The sequence below is a fragment of the Nerophis lumbriciformis genome, linkage group LG01, assembly GCF_033978685.3.
Source record: "Nerophis lumbriciformis linkage group LG01, RoL_Nlum_v2.1, whole genome shotgun sequence".
Classification (NCBI taxonomy): Eukaryota; Metazoa; Chordata; class Actinopteri; order Syngnathiformes; family Syngnathidae; genus Nerophis; species Nerophis lumbriciformis.
Window position 1 is genome coordinate 52,354,039 of NC_084548.2, and position 24,975 is coordinate 52,379,013.

Genomic DNA, 24,975 nt, shown 5'->3' on the forward strand with positions numbered 1-24,975 from the left:
GCGTTTGAACAGTTTCTTAAACTGGATCATATTAGTACTTTGTTTGACTTCTTTGCTTAATCCATTCTGTGATTTATTTCCACATACTGATAAAGCTGGATGACTATGGCAAAAATAATAATCGTGAGTGTGATTGGTTGTCTGTCTCTGTGTTGGCCCTGCAATGAGGTGGCGACTTATCCAGGGTGAATGCTGCCTTCCGCCCGAGAGCGGCTGGGATAGGCTCCAGCATCCCGCTGTAACCCAGAAAGGAAAAAGTGGTAGAAAATGGATGGATGATTATTTTGATTGATATTTATATTACGATTAATGACACAATTATTGTTTAGTTCATCCTCTACGTTGAGTGTGTCGGGGATGAATGAGGGGTCCCAGACACATTATATTCCGAAAAAATTTATTGTACTCACAGTGACAGCATTTCAGTGATATACATGTCCATTTCACTAATATTTTGCGTTTAGCAGCGAATTCCGTTTAATTGGCCAATTCTGTGACTCCGTCCGCGGTTACATGAATGCGGACATCATATGGCTTTACTTTTTTTTATTTAGTTTATTGATTATTGATTAGACATATTATTTCTTTGTCAAATACAAAATTGCAACAATGGTGCCATGTCAAACTTCTAGTAGGAGTGCTCTTTTTTTCACTCACACGATGGCTCGCCCGTTTCCTCATCACAAGCTCAGAAAATTGCATGCACGTTGCGCAGCCCAATACTCATTTTTATTCGATTATACTGTTTTTATGATCGTGGGAAGATTAATCAAAATGTGATTAATCGTCCAGCCCTACAATCTGATATACTAAAGGTTTTAAATGTTGTATGTGCATACAAATGTTTAAAGTTCAACTATTCTCCAAAGGTTATATTTCTCCTCTTATGTTGAGAAAAAAATGTTTTACCTTCTTGGGTAGCAGGTTATAGTTTGCCTTGTGCATAATTTTAGCTTTTTGCTGATTCAACAAATCATCGACTTTCAATATTACTTATCTCAGTAGCCAACATTATGTATTATTAGTGACGGAAGCATACTTTTGTAGTTATTTCCCCATATTTCTACACAGTTACTCAGATATGGTAACACCAGTGAGCCTTAGAGAATATGGAGTGATTTTTGGTCCAGAACATATTTACACCTTATGTTGTATATATTTATGAGATTTTCAGTGCATTTTATCATCTATTATTACACCCAAAAAGGTATTTTACTCTGTCAACGTCTATGTGGTCTATTTGTATTTGCGTTTGACTTTCTCTTTTGCTGTTATGGAATGGCATTGTTTTAGTTTTACTGAGATTCAATGTTAGTCTGTTTTTGTCATTTCTTTAATTTGTTCATTTATTCTGTTAATATTTGTCTTAGCTCATGTGTGCTGTCTCATGAACAAAACCAAATTGTGTCGTCTGAAAATATTACTGACTTTACAGTAAGTCTTTTGCAACTTTACAAATGTCTTTTGTATAGAGATTAAACACTTTTGGTCCCAGTATTGATCCCTGCGGTACACTGCAAGATATATTTAGTGCTCTAGATGTGTGTTTGCCTCGCTTCTAGTTTAAAATTGTACATTTTAAGTAGAGATGTCCGATAATATCGGCCTGCCGATGTTATTGCCCGATAAATGCTTTAAAATGTAATATCGGAAATTATCGGTATCGGTTTTTTTATTATCAGTATCGTTTTGTTGTTGTTGTTTTGTTTTTTTTATTATATCAACATAAAAAACACAAGATACACATACAATTAGTACACCAACCCAAAAAACCTCCCTCCCCCATTTACACTCATTCACACTCATTCACACAAAAGGGTTGTTTCTTTCTGTTATTTATATTCTGGTTCCTACATTATATATCAATATAGATCGATACAATCTGCAAGGGATACAGTACGTAAGCACACATGATTGTGCGTGCTGCTGGTCCACTAATAGTACTAACCTTTTAACAGTTAATTTTACTCATTTTCATTAATTACTAGTTTCTATGTAACTGTTTTTATATTGTTTTACTTTCTTTTTTATTCAAGAAAATATTTTTAATTTATTTATCTTATTTTATTTTATTAATTAAAAAAAAAAAAACCTTATCTTCACCATACCTGGTTGTCCAAATTAGGCATAATAATGTGTTAATTTCACGACTGTATATATCGGTATCGGTTGATATCGGTATCGGTAATTAAGAGTTGGACAATATCGGAATATCGTATATCGGCAAAAAGCCATTATCGGACATCCCTAATTTTAAGTCATGTGACTATTAGAAGCAGTAGTTTTTTAGAAAGCAGAAATGGGTAACGAAACGTTGTTCCTTAATTGCACCAGTGCCAGTTGCTGGTCAAATGTTCATCTCTTGACCAGAAACTTGCTTTGATGGTGTTATCGTGTGAGTGAGTGGGCAACAGGAGTAATCCCAATCAAAATAAATTAATATAAAATAATGCAAAAATTAGACCAGCTTGATGCCGGCCTGCTGCTCAAACTCATGCATGTCACAAGCACATAAATAATAGTTAAGCTGCATTAACTAAATCACTGTAGGTAATATTTGCTTTGAAGCCCCATTATGAAGATGAATACCACTAGGCAGTATCAGCATGCAACAGGGCGGAGGGAGAATGGGAATCCTCTTTTCTCCCAATTTCCACAGTGTGGGTGTTTCATGTAAAATGCTCTCATCTATCAGAGTTGTCAGGGGAGCATGTTCCTCAGTGGGGGAGTTTGTCATTTCTCTTTGTTTCTCTGTTACCGAGGCTAAAAGATGCCACAGATGTAATGCTGGTACCTTGTATAATGTTTTATAACCATACTGAGATGAAGCTCCTGGGTCAGCAGGGAATCAGCAGAGTTGCTATGGCGACAGGTGTCTACGGGATGAATCTTGTCGATTATGTGCGCCCAGCGCATCATACATCTGTAAATCAGTCTGAGCTGTTGTTTCATTTGGATGAAGACTTTTCATGTGTTTGTGATACTTTGTGTCAATAGCTTGTTGAATATATGTCAGTCTCTATTCCGCTTCTCACCTCTGCTGCTGTCTGGAGGTGGTTAGGAAATGGCGTTACTGGCTGTGGCTGTGACTGCACTGCAGCCATTTCAACTCGGCCAGGATAAGCCCATGCATGGGACCAATGGGAAACACAAACCTCCCTCCAGTTTGATGATGCGGGCATTACTTGAGGCTTTTTATGTCACACAACCACAAATGTAACAACTTTCAGTTGCTTTTGTAAATTAAGCATCATCTCCAGTGTACAACATGCAGAGCTTAAAGCATACTTGCCAACCCTCCCGAATTTTCCGGGAGACTCCCGAAATTCAGCGCCTCTCCCGAAAACCTCCCGGGACAAATATTCTCCCGAAAATCTCCCGATTTTCAGCCGGAGCTGGAAGCCACGCCCCCTCCAGCTCCATGCGGACCTGAGTGAGGACAGCCTTTTTTCATGACGGGAGGACAACAGGGTGACAATAACTAAATCATCCAGACTAGAGATAAATTGTATTATTATGTTTATTTTACCTAAAAATAAATATGTTTATTAATTAAAAAAAAAAAAAAAACTAAATACATTTTTACTATATTTTGCTAAAAACATCACAATTAATTGTATTTTTATTTGTATTTTTTCGTGACTCCTTATTACATCCAGCCATAGAATTATACATTAAAATAAACATATTTAAATAATTGATTTTAAATTATCATAATAATTCATTTAAAATGACCATATTTAATTATTAAAATAATTGCTTGTTTATCAACAACTTTAGAATTTTATTCATTACATTTTGAAACTCTCAGAAGCCAAGTTATGTTATATTCCTTAATATTTATTTATGCAAGTTTGAAGTATCAATTATCTAAACACAGTTTGTTTGCATATTTTCAGGATGTAGATCTTTCTCTCTCTCTCTCTTTCTCTCTCTCTCTCTCTCTCTCTCTCTCTCTCTCTCTCTCTCTCGCTCTCTCTCTCTCTCTCTCTCTCTATATATATATATATACATATATATATATATATATATATATATATATATATATATATATATATATATATATATATATATATATATATGTATGAAATACTTGACTTGGCGAATTCTAGCTGTCAGTATACTCCTCCCCTCTTAACCACGCCCCCAACCACGCCCCGCCCCACCCCTGACCACGCCCCCAACCCTCACCTCCCGAAATCGGAGGTCTCAAGGTTGGCAAGTATGGCTTAAAGACAACTTTTTTGTGTCTCTGTGATTGTTCAAAGATAGTTTCCACCCGATTGGTTTATGGCAGGGCTACACAACTAGCGGCCGCGAGGCCTACATTGCAGAAAATTCCTAAAAACATTAGAGTGCTCCTGATGTATAGAGGAACTTGGACCACTGTAGGGTTGTACGATGTTCCGGTATTAGTATAGTACCGCGATACTAATGAATAATTTTCGGTACTATACCGTCTCTGAAACGTACCGGTCCAGCACCCCCCGCGCCCGCGTCAAAGTCACGTCGTGACATTACCAGGCGCGGCCTTCGCTGCTGCCCACTGCTCCCCTCACCTCCCAGGGGGTGATCAAGGGTGATGGGTCAAATGCAGAGAATAATTTCGCCACACCTAGTGTGTGTGTGACAATCATTGGTACTTTAACTTTAACTTTAACAGTGCTGGTTTTACGAGCAGACGAGCATGTTCAGCCTTGCACAATCACGGAGTACTTACAAGCAGACACTGTGTGTAGACAGAAAAGGGAGAACAGACGCATTTTGTCTTAAAAACTAACGATAAAGGTGAAGTTATAACACTGAAAGGTGCTTTAAGACATGGCTAGCTACTTAGCGGCTAAATTCCATCCGCAGTCGGCAATGTTTTAGCTACTTCTAAATCACTAATCCTCGCCTCCATGGGGACAAATAAAGTACGTTTCTTACAAGTATCATCCCTGCAGGACGAGGAATAGCTAAACAAGCTTCACTACACATCGTAGCTCACCGGCATCATAATGTAAACAAATGCCATTGGTGGATCTACACCTAACATCCGCTGTAATGATATCAAGTACATGCCCGTATGTAGTCGAAACTACTATGATTACGTCAATATTTTTTGGCATCACAACACCTTCTGTCGTTTTTAAAACAATTATACTATGTTTATAAACTCAGGAAATAAGTCCCTGGACACATGAAGACTTTGCATATGACCAATGTATGATCCTGTAACTTATTGATACCCAATTTGTGGTATCATCCAAAACTAATGTAAAGTATCCAAACAACAGAAGGTTATTACATTTTAACAGAAGTGTAGACAGAACATGTTAAAAGAGAAAGTAAGCAGCTATTAACAGTAAATGAACAAGTAGATCAATAATTAATTTTCTACCACTTGTCCTTAATAATTTTGAAAAATAATAAAATGATAAATGATACAATATGTTACTGCATGTCAGCAGACTAATTAGGAGCTTTTGGTTGTTTACTTACTACTAAAAGACAAGTTGTCTAATATGTTCACTAGTTTATTTAAGGACTTAACTGCAATAAGAAACATATGTTTAATGTACCCTAAGATTTTTTGTTAAAATAAAGCCAATAATGCTATTTTTTGTGGTCTCTTATATTTAGAAAATTACCGAAAAGTATCGAAATAATTTTAGTACCGGTACCAAAATATTGGTATCGTTACAACACTACTGTAAACACATTGGCAGATCCTTCCATTGATATTTAACCCAGCTCGCAAACGTAAAACACTGAGCCAAAAGTTTGATTTACATAACTTAGGCATTCCTCAAGGCACTCCTTAAGGGTCCTTAAAAACAGCAGAGCGCACCTGTAACTCTGACAAAATAGACCAAAATCAAATATTTACTGGAGAGGACGTTGTTCTCCGGAATATACAAAATAAGTGAAGGAAGAAGTCAGGCCGCCTTGGTCCTTAGCTTTCTGGAATCGCAGCGCCCAAAACAATTCTCTTTTGAAAAACATTTGTATTCAATTATATATTCTTGGTTTGTGGTTTAGTTATTAATCTTGAACATGCATACACTTTTACATCGTGATACACCACATATAGACAGTTTCAATGTCAGAGCCTTAATGCTCTGTGTCCTCTTGTTCAATCACCATTCTGCCTGGCTCTTATCTAACCTGACTCTCTCCAGATCCTTGTAGTTCGCTGAGCTCCAAACAAGGATCTGGGATCGAGGGCAAACTCCTTCAAGATAACAAAAAATAATGAACCAATCAGGATCGCCGGGCGGGATTTCATAGATGTGACGTAGCGCCGAAGCGACTGTTTGATTCAAACAACAATGGCGGCACGCAGCGAGGAGTCGTGTGCTGACATTGATTCTGCTATTGCAACTGTTTTGTCGAATCTATCAAATATTAATTATTTAAAAGATGAACAGAGAACGGTTTTGAAGGCATTTATTGGTGGCAAGGATGTTTTGGCTCTTCTTCCGACCAGGTTTGGCAAGAGCTTGATTTACTAAATCGCTCCACTGGCGGTGAAGGAAATGGGACGAGTGCAGAACCCTGTTGTATAATTGTCTACGCGCTGATTGATCTGCTTTTTTCGTTGGCGACTTTGTGAAATATTTTTTTACTGTTCCCAATTAAGTTTTTTATTCGCATATATTCTTTGCACAAACGACATCGATTGTCTACTGACATTGCTGCGTTGTTTCAGTAAAAGTTCTCTAACTTTTCGCTGTGTCGTTATCAGTGTTGGGTTAGTTAATGAAAACCAGAAACTAGTTACAGTTACTTTATTTCAAAAGTAACTCAGTTACTAACTCAGTAACTTACACCAAAAAGTAATGCGTTACTGTGAAAAGTAACTATTTAGTCTTTCTTCTTTTTTTTAAGGCTTCCATTAATGCCTTTTTAGCCTTCATTTCAGTACTGTTATTGCACTGGAGAATAATACAATCTGTTGATCAACTTGACATGCATTTGCATCACTGAACTCTGCTAAGCAATGTGGTCGACATACAACACACAAAGACAAAGATATGTTTCAAAGGGCCAATTTATTTTGGGCCAGAACAAATTGACAAAACTATTTTAAATAGCTGCAACATAACATACATAAGTAACAAAACGCATAATAACAACATGTCACAACATAGCTGTAAACCTGGCTTCATCCAAGGAAGGCACACATGCCATGATTATATGTCATGTCACTATATACAGCACACACACTGCTATACACACACACCTAACTAGGCGTTTTTTTCTCTCAAGGAATTGTGAAATAAAATCATGTCTTCAGGAGATCAACACTGTACTGAAGCCCAGAACGCTCTACGCATTTCCCCAGTTTTAGTTTATAGATAAGGAAAGATTGGCCTGGCCCACGAGGATCCCTCTTTATGTTTGTGAACTTTATAGTCTATACATTTAGAGTGATGTGATAATCAAACACTCGAGAAGTCTAGAATGAAAGAGTATATAAGAGAATTAACAGAGTGTGTGTACCTTCAGTGCTGAATGATGAGCAGAGGCAGAGTTTGGAGTGTTTTCTTTAGCTCGCTTTCCATGTTTATGTCCTCATAGTCCGGGTACGTGAAAATATTTCTGTGCCATTTGCTGTCATGCTAATTAGCTGCCTGAAAGCGGGTGACTCCACTGTAGAAATAGCCTGCATGTTTTCAACCACATACGCTGCAATGGCTTTATCAATGTTGTCCTGCCTAGCAGTCCCTCTGTTAAAATCCTTAGGTGGAGGTGAAGTGGCATCGGAGTCTGTGTCTCTCCTTACTACCTTCGTCGAAGCATGTTGCTTTTGTAGCTGTTTCAGCAGATATGAATTGCTGTTTTGGGCAGTAGATAGGATCTTTGATCCAAGACACAACTTACATTTAACTAAAATGTTCTTTTCTTTGTGCTCAACAAAAGAAAAGTAGTGAAAATATCTCCATGTTAAGGAAACTCAGCTTCGGCTCTGCTATGATGTCTTGTTAGTAAACACAGACCCCCCCCCCCCCCCCCCCCCCCCCCGCCCCACACACACCCACACACAGCGCGCCCTTTCTCCCCCTTGTGACACAGGAAGAATCAGAAGGACGACACCGCAGCTCTCCAATAAAACACACTCAGATCTTTTCAGTTTCTAGCCGATACTATATAAAAAAATAACGTAAAATAACGCAGTAACGCATCATGTAGTAACGGTAACTGAGTTTCTGAATATAAAAAATAACGCGTTAGACTACTAGTTACCGCCGAAAATAACGGCGTTACTTTGTAACGCGTTAGTCCCAACACTGGTCGTTATCCAGAACGGCTGTTCTGTTTTGCATTTCCCAGGGTCGCTCTCCTCAGCATCACGGGTTGATTTTGATGTGAGTAGTTGAAGTAGCACGTCATTCAAGATAACGGACAAGTGGTTTATCCAATCACATATAATTATTATTTTACAAGGCCCCGCCTTCTGAAATACATCTCCTATTGAGAAGTCTCAGATCCTTGTGTGGAGCTCAGTGAACTACAAGGATCTGGCGAGAGTCAGGTTAGTTCTGATCTGGTCTTTACTCAAAAGTGCAGTTGGTATGGCCTGTGGCGACACATGCTGGGGTTTTAGAGGAGTCTATGTGTTATGGTGAGCAGCGCAGCGGAACCCAAGATGCAAGGCAGAGTTGTTTGCATAAACAAAAGTCTTTAATAAGTTCAATAAACTCAGGTTTATCCATAAATTGTATTCCACAAAGAAAGGCTAGGTAAAAATGGTAACAAAAGGTGTAGCTCAATGGTTAGTAGAACTGTCCATAAACAAGGCAAAAAAGACAAATACAAGAAGAGACTATACACAACAAGAACGGAAACAGGAGGCAAAAAAAACCTCGAACATTACTGAGCTTATGGAAATGCACGATACCTTACGGGGCTGGTTGGAAAAAAGAAGGAATGACGAGGGCTTCAGAGGTAGGGAAGAGATCCAGTAGTCCTTGCCATGTACTTGGACGAACCTGCACTGACTAACTGCATACAGCTAGCACAAATAGGCCTAATTGCAGACCTGGAACAGATATGATTCCTGGTACCCCCGTTCACCAGACTCCTTGTGATCTCGCAATTAGGAAATGACAGATCAGAAAAACAATTACAAAAATACAACAATAGAATAAGAGTAACATGATCAGAAAACACAACAAATAACCCAAAAACTTACCAGTATATTCTTGTTGTGGAATAACCTTGCAGGCTTTTTGTTAGCAACTGCAAAATATATACTATCTAACTTTATGTATGGCTACTAAGTGTCATGTGTTAAATTGCATTTTTAAACATTTTTAAACATTTTTCTTTATGCAAACCCACAGCTGTAGTATTATACACTCCTGAAGCTATTACATGGGGAAATGCTGTTTGACCATGAAAAATTATAAATACTTATGGATTATTTGCCTTTAAAGATCTCTTTACGTTTATTTATTTATTTAAATTAGGACAATGCATATTCATCAACATAGAGCAACAATGTAAATATGCCGGAGTTAGCACAATAGCTCATTTTCATCCGTTGTCCTAAGGCAGGTTAATACAGTAAACATTTTCAACAGGTCATGATACAAAAGAATACATCAATCACAAGACATTACACATTGCTGTTACTCAAAACAGCAACAATTACAAAACTACCTTCACAGTACCTTACTGACTGCTACTAGAATTTTGTTAAGCTTTGTTCACAATATTGAAGATGTGATAAATATGCAAATAAAATGTTTGGTTTTGGTTTAGAAATACAGTAAGAACACTGTGAAGTCCGGATCAAGAGTCAAAGGTCAGGTCAGGGTTAAAAAGATGTATGTGACGCATGACTGAACCGATAAAACACTCCAGACATTCAACTCACGCTGAGAAGCAAGTTATACTTCTGAGCTTGAGGAAGACGGAAAAAAGGCCACAGGGCTTGGGAGGATGAGACAGGACGGAAATGGGGGACAAGGCCAAAAAAACAAACAGTCCAAAGCACGTATCTATTTTCTATAGTGGAATCAAAGTGGGAGTCCACTTCCCCGCCAACCCGTGGGTCACTTCCTTTCTACTGGTGACATCACAACGTCTCTGGAGTACATTAATATGTATCATATACTGAGCTAATCTCAATGTTCTACCTTGCGTCTAAATGTGTGTCAATCATATGATTAAATGCTAAAAGCTGAAAATGCTCGGCTTCCTGTAAACAGAGTGTGCTTCACAGCTCAGCTCACAGTGGCACAGCTGCGACTTAGGGGGCAGGCTATTTTTATATATCCACTCTTTGTTTTTATTTCTCTTTTGCTTCCAGTCCTTCGGCCACCTCCTGCCGACCTGCACCACTGCCCTCACGTATGCTCCACTTGGCGTTCACAAAATGCTGGGCTTGTTTTTTTCCCATAGATTAATTAATTCAATGATTCTTGCAACGTGAACATGCGGAGCAAGGTACCCTTAGAGACCCAGTGTGATACCAATAGCCCATTGCTCTTTTTGCTCCTCCTACAGACTCGTATTCGGCAGCAGGCAGTGAGGGCAGCATCTCTACCTCTGTGGCGTCCCTGCCCCCACAGGCTTCAGGCAGCTCGGCCCCCAGCTCCCCTGGCTCCAAGCGTTCTGTCAGCACCCTGAAAAAATGGCTCACAAACCCAGTTCGCAAGCTCAGTGCTGGGGCCACAGCTAAAGGGGAACGTCAAATCCGCAAACTTGAGGGAAAACCTACACCCCTTTCGTCCCACAGCCTGGATCTGGGCAGCCCCCCGAAACTTGATGGGCCGCTCACCATCCTGCCTGTCACACACACAGAACTGGTGAGCAGTGAACATTTTAGGGTGGACACATCAGCAAACACAGTATTTTTCAACCACTGTGCAATACAGTCTGGTGTGCCGTGGGAGAATATGTAATTTCACCTATTTGGGTTAAAAATATTTTTTGCAAACCAGTAATAATAATCTGTAAATGTGACGTTGTTGAGTGTCGGTACTGTCTAGAGCTCGGCAGAGTAACCATGTTATACTCTTCCATATCAGTAGGTGGCAGCAAGTAGCTAATTGTTTTGTAAATGTCGGGAACATGGTTTGTCGTGATCACAATATGCAGACGACAGTGTGCAGCTAAAAAGGTATCTAATGCTTAAACCAAAAATAAAAAAAAGGTGAGTGCCGCTAAGAAAAGGCATTGAAGCTTAGAGATGGCTATGCAAAACGAAACTAAAACTGAACTGGTTGCAAAGTAAACAAAAAAAGAATGCTGGACGACAGCAAAGACTTACAGCGTGTGGAGCAGACAGCGTCCACAAAGTACATCCGAACATGACATGACAATCAACAACGTCCCCACAAAGAAGGATAGCGACAACTTAAATAGCCTTGATTGCTAAAACAAAGCAGGTGCGGGGAATAGCGCTCAAAGAAGACATGCAACTGCTAGAGGAAAATACCAACAAAACAGGAAAAGGCAAAATAGAAGCGCAAGACAAGAACTAACACACCCGTATTTTCCGCACTATAAGGCGCACCTAAAAACCACAATTTTTCTCAAAAGCTGACAGTGCGCCTAATAACCCGGTGCGCTTTATTACGATTCATTTTCATAAAGTTTCGGTCTCGCAACTTCGGTAAACAGCCGCCATCTTTTTTCCCGGTAGAACAGGAAGCGCTTCTTCTTCTACGCAAGCAACCGCCAAGGAAAGCACCCGCCCCCATAGAACAGGAAGCGCTTCACCCGCCCCCATAGAACAGGAAGCGCTTCACCCGCCCCCGGAAGAAGAAGAAAAAACGCGCGGATATCACCGTACGTTTCATTTCCTGTTTACATCTGTAAAGACCACAAAATGGCTCCTGCTAAACGATCCGGTTCATAAAAAGACGCAATCTCTCCATCCGCACACGGATTACTACCGTATTTCACAGCAACTGAACCGCACTGTGGAACGGGAGCACGTACGGTGAATATTCGCTCCACAGGGAATGAAGTCATCCTTCACTGTGGTTCTAGCTTGCCATGCTAACTTCCACTCATGGTGATATTCAAAAGGAAGACCTTGCCAAAAGAGACCTTTCCAGCCGGCGTCATCATAAAAGCTAACTCGAAGGGATGGATGGATGAAGAAAAGATGAGCGAGTGGTTAAGGGAAGTTTACGCGAAGCCGGGTGGCTTTTTTCACACAGCTCCGAAGGCGAACACACCTTCACTAAGACGGGCAGACAGCCTCGGACGACATACGCCAACATCTGCCAGTGGATCGTAAATGCTTGGGCAGATATTTCGGTCACAACTGTGGTCCGAGCTTTCCGGAAGGCAGGATTCACAGAACAACAGCGACACTGACTCCCGATGACTTCTACGAGACGGAACCGGCCATTTTGGATCCCACGCTTGCGCAATTTTTCAATTCGGACACCGAAGACGAAGAATTCGAAGGATTTACGAATGAAGAATAACTTCAGAAGGTGAGCGCTATGTTTATTTTGTGTGTTGTGACATTAACGTTCGAGCAACATTATGTTACTATTGCTCTACACCATTTTGAATTTTACTATGTTTGTGATTGCACATTTGCGTACATTTTGGGACAGAGTTGTTAGAACGCTGGTTTTCAATATATTATTAAAGTTTGACTGAACTATCTGACTGTTTTTTTGACATTCACTTTAGCGCAGCGTTTTTTTGACATTCACTTTAGCGCAGCGTAGGCGCGGCTTTTAGTCCGGGGCGGCTTATTGGTGGACAAAATTATGAAATATGTAATTCATAGAAGGTGCGGCTAATAATCCGGTGCGCCTTATAGTGCGGAAAATACGGTACACACAGGAAGACACCAAAGAACTCCAAATAAGTCACGGTGTGATGTGACAGGTCGTGACAGTACACCTACTTTGAGACAAGAGCTATAGTGATGCCTGGTTGGTTATGGTTTGAATTCATATCCAACACTTGCGAGAACAACTTTTTATTGTCTACTGAGTTTCATTTTTTAATGTTTTCTGCTGGTGGTGTGCCTCCGCATTTTTTCAATGAAAAAAATGTGCCTTGGCTCAAAAAAAGTTGAAAAACACTGAGTTAACACACAAGGCATTGTCTGCTTTGGTTCAATGTTTACTTGAAGGCGACCACCTTGTAAGCAAGCTTCAGTTTTGGTATTGGCCCACAAGGCCTTTGCATGCTGGCTTTGATGTAAATAATGGAACCTGCAGTCTTTAATGCTGTGGCTCATCACCACATGAAAATATTTGCACTTTTTAGATGACAATTTCATGTACTTTGATGGGGAACGGCACTTTTTTTGGATTTTTGCCAATTGTTCACAATTATGAGAGACGAGAATTGTTTTTTTGGGGGGGTTTAAAGATGATAAAAAAACGCTTGGAAGATGTGACAATTTGGAGTCACCGTTGTAGCCTTCAAAGCCCTCTAAAACAACTTCAAAACCCACCATCAACGTTTTGTATACACACTGCTAGTATATATATAATGTAGTAACAGACACGTTAATAACAATATGTAACATTTACAATATTTACCGTATTTTGATCATTTTAAGCATTGCCACAACTAATTTCTTGGAGCATTTATTTCCGTTTGATGGTTTATGGCAGGGCATTCACAGTTGTTGAGCAACAACTGTGTGTGTGTGTGTGTGTATATATATATATATATATATATATATATATATATATATATATATATATACATTATTTATATTATATATTAAAATATCATATTATACAAGTATATAATTCTATGATAATATATTAATTATTTATATATATGTATTTACTTATATACGTTAGGTCAGGAAAAAACACAGAGGCTATATCATCCCTACAAGCCTGTTTCGCAGGTTTCCCTGCTCGTCAGGGGATTTTATTATATTGCAATATTTTATAGTTTTATTTTGAAATCCCCTGAAGAGCAGGGAAACCTGCGAAACAGGCTTGTAGGGATGATATAGCCTCTGTCTGTATATATATATATATATATATATATATATATGTATATATATATATACATATATATAAGTATATACACATATATATATATATATATATATATATATATATATATATATATATATATATATATATATATATACGTTTTTGTGGTTTATCTGATATACAGGGAATTTAAAAATAAAACAATACAATATTGCAATATAATAAAATCCCCTGACGAGCAGGGAAACCTGCAAAACAGGCTTGTAGGGATCATATAGCCTCTGTGTTTTTTTCTGACCTAGCGTATATTCCGCTCTACCTCGGTATGGAGCACTGTATAACGGATAAACCACAGAAACCTCGACTGTATTAACTTATATATATATATATATATATATATATATATATATATATATATATATATATATATATATATATATATATATATGTGTGTATATATATATATATATACCGTATTTTCCGCACTATAAGGCGCACCGGATTATTAGCCGCACCTTCTATGAATTACATATTTCATAATTTTGTCCACCAATAAGCCGCCCCGGACTATAAGCCGCGCCTACGCTGCGCTAAAGTGAATGTCAAAAAAACGCTGCGCTAAAGTGAATGTCAAAAAAACAGTCAGATAGTTCAGTCAAACTTTAATAATATATTGAAAACCAGCGTTCTAACAACTCTGTCCCAAAATGTACGCAAATGTGCAATCACAAACATAGTAAAATTCAAAATGGTGTAGAGCAATAGCAACATAATGTTGCTCGAACGTTAATGTCACAACACACAAAATAAACATAGCGCTCACCTTCTGAAGTTATTCTTCATTCGTAAATCCTTCGAATTCTTCGTCTTCGGTGTCCGAATTGAAAAGTTGCGCAAGCGTGGGATCCAAAAATGGCCGGCTCCGTCTCGTCGAAGTCATCGGATTCAGTGTCGCTGTTGTTGTGCAGCAGTTCTGTGAATCCTGCCTTCCGGAAAGCTCGGACCACAGTTGTGACCGAAATATCTGCCCAGGCATTTACGATCCACTGGCAAATGTTGGCGTATGTCGTCCGGCGCTGTCTGCCCGTCTTAGTGAAGGTGTGTTTGCCTTCGGAGCTGTGTGAAAAAAGCCACCCGGCCTCTTCGCGTAAACTTCCCTTAACCACTCGCTCATCTTTTCTTCAACCATCCATCCCTTCGAGTTAGCTTTTATGATGACGCCGGCTGGAAAGGTCTCTTTTGGCAAGGTCTTCCTTTTGAATATCACCATGGGTGGAAGTTAGCATGGCAAGCTAGAACCACAGTGAAGGATGACTTCTCATTCCCTGTGGTGCGAATATTCACCGTACGTGCTCCCGTTCCACAGTGCGGTTCACAGGAATATCAGTTGCTGTGAAATACGGTAGTAATCCGTGTGCGGATGGAGAGATTGCGTCTTTTTATGAACCGGATCCTTGTCGCGTAGTAGGAGCCATTTTGTGGTCTTTACAGATGTAAACAGGAAATGAAACGTACGGTGATATCCGCGCGTTTTTTCTTCTTCTTCCGGGGGCGGGTGGTTGCTTACAGTAGAAGAAGAAGCGCTTCCTGTTCTATGGGGGCGGGTGCTTTCCTTGGCGGTTGCTTGCGTAGAAGAAGAAGCGCTTCCTGTTCTACCGGGAAAAAAGATGGCGGCTGTTTACCGAAGTTGCGAGATCGAAACTTTATGAAAATGAATCGTAATAAAGCGCACCGGGTTATAAGGCGCACTGTCAGCTTTTGAGAAAAATTGTGGTTTTTAGGTGCGCCTTATAGTGCGGAAAATACGGTATATATATATATATTAAAAAAAAAATATATATATATATATATATATATAGATATATATAGATATATATACATATGTTGGGCAGAATGGTGGTACAGTGGTTAGTGCGTGTGCCTCACAATACGAAGGTTCTCGGAGTATTTCTGTGTGCAGTTTGCATTTTCTCCCTGGGACTGCGTGGGTTCCCTCCTGGTACTTCAGCTTCCTCCCACCTCCAAAGACATGCACCTGGGGATAGGCAACTAAATTGGCCCTAGTGTGTGAATGTGAGTATGAATGTTGTCTCTCTGTGTCTATCATGTAAACACAGTGCAACCCTCAATTAAACGTCCCTGTCCCACAGCTTTTTGTAGTTAAGTCATACTACATCATGCCGTACACAGTACTACACACTCATTCTAAGTTACACATAACATGACTGACATCACATCACATGCAGTTACCTTTCTGATCATATTGGGGCTTATACACATGCCAGAATGATCAGTGATTTTGGTAGATTTTCAAAGAAGTCAGTCCCCAGGATCCACAGGGGGTGAGTTGAGTGGGTCCCAGTATCCACAGGTGGTGATTTGAGTGGGTTTGTGACCCACTCAACTCATCCCCACTAAAAGTGGCTGTTTGCAACATTTACTCAGACGCCTAGAGGGCACTAAATTTCCAAATTATTTTTGTCACGCGGGTCTCCCAATGCAAACTGACGGCTCCGGACAAGGCGTGAAGGTAGGATTTGATTTATTAAACATAAATCACCCAACTACCAAAACAAAAAAAAGCAAGCGTGCCTAAAACACGTAAAGCTAGGATTTAGCATAGACTATGGCATGGAATAAACCAAACTTACTTGGCATAGGCGTGACGCAAACAATGAAGCCAGGCAGACTAACTGACAAAGACAGGCTTAAATAATAATCTCATGATTAGCGACAGGTGTGATCCGAACAAATGAGGCAGGTGAAACTAATGAGTCGCCATGGTGACAAAACAAACAAGGAAGAGCAAACAGGAACTATGGAGTCCAAAACTAACAGAACATAACTAAACAAAACATGATCCGGATCACGGATCATGACAATTTTAAACATTATATCCCGCCCACTTAAGTTTTTTAGTATGAAAAGACTTCACTTCAATTGGTACCACAAGCTAGTTGGTTGTGTTCTTGTTATGATTGTTGTTTGAAAAATATAATTAAAAGCAAGTTGCAAACAGCTCAGCCCCATTAAATTACAAAGTTTGTCTAGTTTTTATATTATTTTTCTAAAAACCTTTGGTAGTGGTAAGGTATGACATGGTTAGAATATCAGATGGGTTAATTTATGTAGAAAATGTATTTGAAATTAAGCAAAACTATCACAAGAAAATTCTAATAAAATAGCATTTTGTAATAACATAAATAACACCTCAATGAATTAGTAACATTGGGGGACGGCGTGGCTCGAGTGGTAGAGCGGCCATGCCAGCAATTTGAGGGTTCCAGGTTCGATCCCAGCTTCCACCATCCTTACATGGCAGCTCCCTCTGTCAGTGTGTGAATGTACTGTATGTGTGAATGGGTGAATGTGGAAAAAGTGTCAAAGCGCTTTGAGTACCATGAAGGTAGAAAAGCGAAATACAAGTATAATCCATTTACCATTTAAATGAAAACAATTAGAACCAAAAAATATCAATAGATACATGTGGAAGTGTTTCGAGAATGTTTTGCATATTACCCACCACACATTGGATTTATATCTGTGTAATTTAAAATTATGCATGGTGTTTGGACATGTTTTATAATGTCCACAAAGGAACTATTTTTCTAGCGTACTATCACATCGCCGTGCTACGGTATTAGCCGTAAAAGCTAACTTCGGCAGGAGATAAGCGAGCTTCTACACCAGCCATACTTGCCAATCCTCCCGGATTTTCCAGGAGACTCCCGAAATTCAGCGCCTCTCCCGAAAATCTCCTGGGACGAATTTTCTCCCGAAAATCTCCCTGAGTGACGTGTCGACAGCCTGTTTTCATGTCCGCTTTCCCACAATATAAACAGCGTGGCTGCCCAATCACGTTATTACTGTAGAATGATCGAGGGCAAATTCTTGGTTTCTTATGTGGGTTTATTGTTAGGCAGTTTCATTAACGTCCTCCCAGCGCGGTAACAACACACAACAACAGCAGTCACGTTTTCGTCTACCGTAAAACAGTTCGTCTGCCGTAAACAGCAATGTTGTGACACTCTTAAACAGGACAATACTGCCATCTACTGTACATGCATATGTGACAATAACATCTAGGGCTTTTAGAGAGTGCAGTGCACAACTGCGCACACAACAAGGAGACGAAGCAGAATGCATCATCAGAGAGGGTGTTCAGCATGGTTAGAAAAATAGTGACAGAGAATAGAACAAGGATGGACAATTCAACCCTTAACTCAACAATGAGTATATGAGTGTTATGTGTGTGTATATGTGTAAATAAATGAACACTGAAATTTAATCAAGTATTTCTCTTATCTTCATATATATATACCGGTATATATATATATATATATATATATATATATATATATAGCTAGAATTCACTGAAAGTCAAGTATTTCTTATATTTATATATATATATGAAATACTTGACTTGGTGAATTCTAGCTGTAAATATACTCCTCCCCTCTTAACCACGCCCCCGACCACGCCCCCACCACCACCCCACCCCCCACCTCCCGAAATCGGAGGTCTCAAGGTTGGCAAGTATGACACCAGCACAAAACGCGTTTGAGTTTGTAATGCACAACTCTGCGATAGGACGCTTATCTGTACTGACTAAAAAACATGAACAATTATATTAGTGTCTGTAAAGTATTAGCCCACATTTCATGTTTTGTTTGTATACAGCTGAGCCAGCCATGCATGACGTGCAGCCAGTATCATGATCAATATTAAATTGACTCACTCGATGGACAGTTGTCTCTTTGGTCCAGCTGGCTGGGGATGTTTTTTTCGGGTAATTATGGGTAAGCTATCCATTTCTGTCGAAATAGCTTGGCTTCAAGTTCCACATTTTGCAGCTTCGATTCACTTTCACTTCACTCTCTCGGCTTCCATCTGCTCCACCGTCTCACTCTTCCTTCGTGCTGGCTTCTATAAGTAGTAGTTCATCCTCCATAAATTCAGATTCAAAAAGATAAGGTTGTGAATCCTCATTTGTCCAAAAATAGTCGTCCTCGTTGTTTGTTACCGAATCTGCCATGATTAGAACACACTCGCCCGTTTTTATCCGGAAGGGGTTGTTGCCAGAAGTCAGACGTGCGCTGCTATGGAAACGGAAATAAATTTGCCCAATAATTATTTCCAGCAATGATTAAAATGACCAAAATACGGTAAATATTTTACAGTTACTACATTATATATAGCCTTGCAGTGTGCATACAAAATGTTGACGGAGGGTTTATAAGTTGTTTTAGAGGGCTTTGAAGGAGGCTACAAGGGTGGCTCCCATAGTCGCATCTTCCAAGCTTTTTTATCATCTTTAAAATCTCCCCCAAAGAAGACATATGTGCTCTTGTCTCTGATAATGATTGTGAATGATTGGTAAAATTCCAAACAAAGTGCAGTTCTCCTTTAAATGCTATACTTTTTTACGCGGACATATAGACTACAGCAGTGTTTTTCAACCTTTTTTGAGCCAAGGCACATTTTTTTAATTGAAAAAATGCGGAGGCACACCACCAGCAGAAAACATTAAAAAATGAAACTCAGTAGCCGATATTGACAATAAAAAGTTGTTCTCGCAAGTGTTGGATATGAATTCAAACCATAACCAACCAGGCATCACTATAGCTCTTGTCTCAAAGTAGGTGTACTGTCACGACCTGTCACATCACGCCATGACTTATTTGGAGTTTTTTGGTGTCTTCCTGTGTGTAGTGTTTTAGTTATTGTCTTCTATTTTGGCTTTTCCTGTTTTGTTGGTATTTTCCTGTAGCAGTTTCATGTCTTCCTTGAGCGCTATTCCCCGCACCTGCTTTGTTTTAGCAATCAAGGCTATTTAAGTTGTCGCTATCCTTCTTTACGGGGACATTGTTGATTGTCATGTCATGTTTGGATATACTTTGTGGACGCTGTCTGCTCCACACGCTGCAAGTCTTTGCTGTCGTCCAGCATTCTGTTTTTGTTTACTTTGCAACCAGTTCAGTTTAATTTCATTTTGCATAGCCATCCCTAAGCTTCAATGCCTTTCTTAGCGGCACTTGCCTTTTGTTTATTTTTGGTTTAAGCATTAGATACCTTTTTAGCTGCACACTGTCGTCTGCATATTGTGATCACGACAAACCATGTTCCCGACATCTACAAAGCAATTAGCTACTTGCTGCCACCTACTAATATGGAAGAGTATTACATGGTTACTCTGCCGAGCTCTGGACAGCACCGACACTCAACAACGGCACATTTGCAGATTATTATTACTGCTTTGCAAAAAATATTTTTAACTCAAATAGGTGAAATTACATATTCTCCCACAGCACACTAGACTGAATCTCACGGCACGTGGCATAGTGGTTGAAAAACACTGGGCTACAGCACCCTGAGAGGGACAAGCAGTAGAAAATGGACGAATGGATGGATATTACAACTAGGGGTATCAAACGATTAAGTTTTTTTTATTACCTTTATGAACAACTTTTTTCAGGACTCCATGAAAACTCTTTCCTATCTCTCATCTCTCGATTTGAACGCCCAAGAAAAGAAACGGCAATACGGCATTTTCTGCTCAAACTCTACACTCACTCTCACTTGTTTTAATGCTACGCTCAAGCTGCTTGACCATTATGTGATTTAAGCCATGAAGAAGAAAAACGGATGTGACGTCACATGCAACCCAGCAATTTGTTTGTCTCGTTACTATGACTCCGCTTTACCATTGCTATGGTATAGACTGAGCGTCACATATGATGCACATTAATCATGTGATAAATAATTTAATTTGATTTCTGATTTCAGATCCTTTATTACAGTCAAAATAATTCATAGCCTCAGGACATTTGGAGTGAAAGGTAGAGTAATTGTATTCAACCAGGAAGTTTCTTTCTTGATCAAAAATGTCACTGGTGTCTATCAACAGATAAAAAGACAATGCATACTAGACATCATTGTGGAATAAAATAATTGGAATACTAATAATAATTTTGGGTTTGACTATCCATTTCTAATGTTTTAGTAGCAGAGTTTTTAAAGTGTAAAACAGTGAGCCTGCCTTTAGAGAACATAATTGGATCCTGATTTTCTGTAGCATATATTGTGGATTTCTCTCTCTAGACTGTGTTCACGCTCTCACCTTGGGAAACATCAATATATTTTACACTTAACAGGGTTTCCGCAGGGCATTAAAAAGCATTAAAAGTCATTACATGGATTTTGCAAGAATTAAGGCCTGAAATGGCATTAAAAAGCATTACATGCAATGTCCAGAGGCAATAAAAAATGTAATACAGTTGTAGAACTTGGCTGAACTTAATAACGTTGCGGTCATTGATAAATTGCTACGTCTGTCGGTGTGTTTCTTTTTTTCCATTTCTGGCTTTCAAACTGGATACAAGAGATCTTTTAGAGGGAACTGCACTTTTTTGGGAATTTTGCCAATCGTTCACAATCATTATAAAAGACATGATGACGGATGGATTTAAAATTTTTGTTAAGCATTCTAACTTGTAAATAAACGTAAATAAAAGTCTGCTTACAGCGGAGCCAATGGGAGGTGCTTTATTTTGCTCATACAATTCAATAAATAACCATTCAAAAAGCGCCAACAATACTCAATTTACATTTTGTGACTTGAATATTAACCAAGTACCGTATTTTTCGGACTATAAGTCGCAGTTTTTTTCATAGTTTGGCCGGGGGTGCGACTTATACTCAGGAGCGACTTATGTGTGAAATTATTAAAACATTACCGTAAAATATCAACCAATATTATTTAGCTCATTCACGTAAGAGACTAGACGTATAAGATTTCATGAGATTTAGCAATTAGGAGTGACATATTGTTTGGTAAACGTATAGCATGTTCTATATGTTATAGTTATTTGAATGACTCTTACCACAATATGTTACGTTAACATACCAGGCATGTTCTCAGTTGGTTATTTATGCGTCATATAACGTACACTTATTCAGCCTGTTGTTCACTATTCTTTATTTATTTTAAATTGTCTTTCAAATGTCTATTCTTGGTGTTGGGTTTAATCAAACAAATTTCCCCAACAAATGCGACTTATACTCCAGTGCGACTTATATATGTTTATTTCCTTCTTTATTATGCATTTTCGGCCGGTGCGACTTATAATCCAGAGCGATTTATACTCCGAAAACTGTGGTATTAGTGATATTTTGTTTTTATAAGCGCTAACGCAGACAAACTCTTTATAGCGGTGCCGTAATCACGACAGTGTGTCCCTATATTTACATCATCGAGTGGTCTGCTGCTTCCTCGACCACCATGCCACGATTAGATGAACATCTTCAACCTCAGCTGCCTCATACAGTGCTCCTCCCCCTCTGTCTGACAGCTCTGTTTAATGTCCAAACAAGTACGTCCGCCTGACTCTGATGTCACAATGTAGCCATACTGCAAAACACCACGGGCAGAGGCATCTAAAACTGTGTGCAAGCTCATGCCAGAATGCATGAACATTATGATTTGACACTATTACATTTTTATAACAGAAGTATTCAATATCCTAACAATATGTATAAGTCAGAAAAAAGGAAATGCATCATAGGTCCCCTTTCAGCCTATGGTATTGATGCTTTAACGTACCAATGCTTACTCACAGCAGATGGTACTGGTTGTCAGGAAGAATCCAGAGCTAAATGTGGGTCTGAATCCTATGTACTCTGGACATAACACTGTGCTTTACTGACATGTGGATTTGTGTCACCCAGGAGTGGAAAGATGGCCTGGCTAGCCCTGAGGATCTGTCGCCGGCGACACTCCAGTCCCCCGGTTACATAACTGACTCGCTGATTGGCTGCACGTCACTTCCTCACACACAGGTCTGTCACCACAAAGTACTATCTCACATATCTAGCAGAAGATGTGCCAGTATCCCATTTGCGGTTGAGTTAGATCTCATTTTACTAAACCGTTGCCTGGGCAGAGGGTATGAGAGGGGGCAAGTAAGGACCCAGTCTGGTGGAGAGGTGACATCATCATTGCTCTTTGTCCCCAAGGCCCTCTAGGAAGATGACTAACTCTGTTGCCACTGGCAGAGATCATTTATAAAGCAAAAGCAAACACAGCGGTGTGTGAGGAAGAAACCCGACTGCACTAAAATACATCGAGACACACACATCTCGATAAATGTCAGGGACTCTTAAATGAATACAAGTCTCTCTGTGGGCAGATCGATGTGCCAGAGGGCCTGCAAGGACAATGTTAGGAAGCAACCTGCGTGATGCATGACTCACATGCAGAATGAGAAACACATGTGCGCAAATAAGAACTGATGCCACGGGCTTAGACATGATGCTTTCATCTCTCTGTCAAACACTTGGAGCGCATCAGTTAGGTTCTCAGTTTGCAGAGAAACAAAGTGCCTGCATAGGGTTGATAAAAACAATCTGAGCGTTGGAGTAGAAAAAATGTAATTTGTGTTTCAGTAAAACATCAAAGGCCCCTAATAAGATTACATCAGGCGGGTGAGGTCAGCGCTTTAGTGTTTGTGCTCCCAATCTTTAAAGAGGGAGAACAAGAGAGGTGAAGAGAGATTCAATTATTGGTTCAGCCATTTTAGAGATCTTTTTCCTTCCTTTCTATATCCAGTCATGAAGACATTACTCTTTGACCTCTTTTCTACACATCTTTGTCTCCATAATTGAATACCACCCCTTAGCAAGTGCACGCTTCCTAAGGCGTCTTGTTTTGCTGACATATTTAGTGATTATGCAACATGATACGCAACATGAAGAGTGACACATTACAGGGTCATCAAAGTCATATTCTTTGAGGACTACATTGTTGTTATGGCTTCTCTCAGAGGGCCGCTTATAACAGTCAATTTATATGTTCATGAATGTATAAATAGCTCATGATTAGTGCCTCATTATTACAGCATTGCATATGTAATTGATTATTATGGATAACCCGCCTTGAAGTCATAAGTCAAGGTGAAAAAAGATCATTTGATAACCCCCCAAAAATTTTGGAATATTTTGTAGCATGACCAGGTAATAGTAACATTAAAAAGATATGCAGTTGCCTGTAATAAAGCAAATATATTTAGCAATAAAAAATGAAGTGCTGTATTGATACCAGTGCTGTAAAATGATTAATTTTTAAATTAGATTAATTAGACTTTGTATTTCAGTAAATCATGATTAACCACAGTTTAATAGTTGCTTGCAAAATTCAAATTTACGTTTTAAAGGGGAACATTATCACAATTTCAGAAGGGTTAAAACCATTAAAAATCAGTTCCCAGTGGCTTATTTTATTTTTCAAAGTTTTTTTCAAAATTTTACCCATCACGCAATATCCCTAAAAAAAGCTTCAGTGCCTGATTTTAACCATCGTTATATACACCCGTCCATTTTCCTGTGACGTCACATAGTGATGCCAACACAAACAAACATGGCGCATAGAACAGCAAGCTATAGCGACATTAGCTCGGATTCAGACACGGATTTCAGCGGCTTAAGCGATTCAACAGATTACGCATGTATTGAAACGGATGGTTGTAGTGTGGAGGCAGGTAGCGAAAACGAAATTGAAGAAGAAACTGAAGCTATTGAGCCATATCGGTTTGAACCGTATGCAAGCGAAACCGACGAAAACGACACGACAGCCAGCGACACGGGAGAAAGCGAGGACAAATTCGGCGATCGCCTTCTAACCAACGATTGGTATGTGTTTGTTTGGCATTAAAGGAAACTAACAACTATGAACTAGGTTTACAGCATATGAAATACATTTGGCAACAACATGCACTTTGAGAGTGCAGACAGCCCAATTTTCATCAATTAATATATTCTGTAGACATACCCTCATCCGCTCTCTTTTCCTGAAAGCTGATCTGTCCAGTTTTGGAGTTGATGTCAGCAGGCCAGGGAAGCTAGGGTCGATATTCTTCTCTTGATCATCTTCGGTGGCATAAGGGACGGTATGAGCCAAGACATCCAAGGGGGTTTAGCTCGCTCGTCTGCGGGAACAAACTGCCGCCATTGCTTGCTGTGCTATCGAGGTCCTTTGTCCCTGAATTGC

General features: G+C 39.4%; 1 protein-coding gene across 2 annotated transcripts in view; it reads left to right on the forward strand.

Annotated features, from left to right (window-relative positions):
• Nucleotides 1–24,975, forward strand: part of arhgef25a (Rho guanine nucleotide exchange factor (GEF) 25a) — a 155,719-nt gene that overhangs the window by 86,626 nt on the left and 44,118 nt on the right. For both annotated transcript variants that reach the window (XM_061986167.2, XM_061986176.2), the window contains 2 exons: nt 10,501–10,802; nt 22,659–22,769. In XM_061986167.2, coding sequence (XP_061842151.1) covers nt 10,501–10,802; nt 22,659–22,769 — 413 coding nt within the window. The remainder of the gene's footprint in view (nt 1–10,500; nt 10,803–22,658; nt 22,770–24,975) is intronic.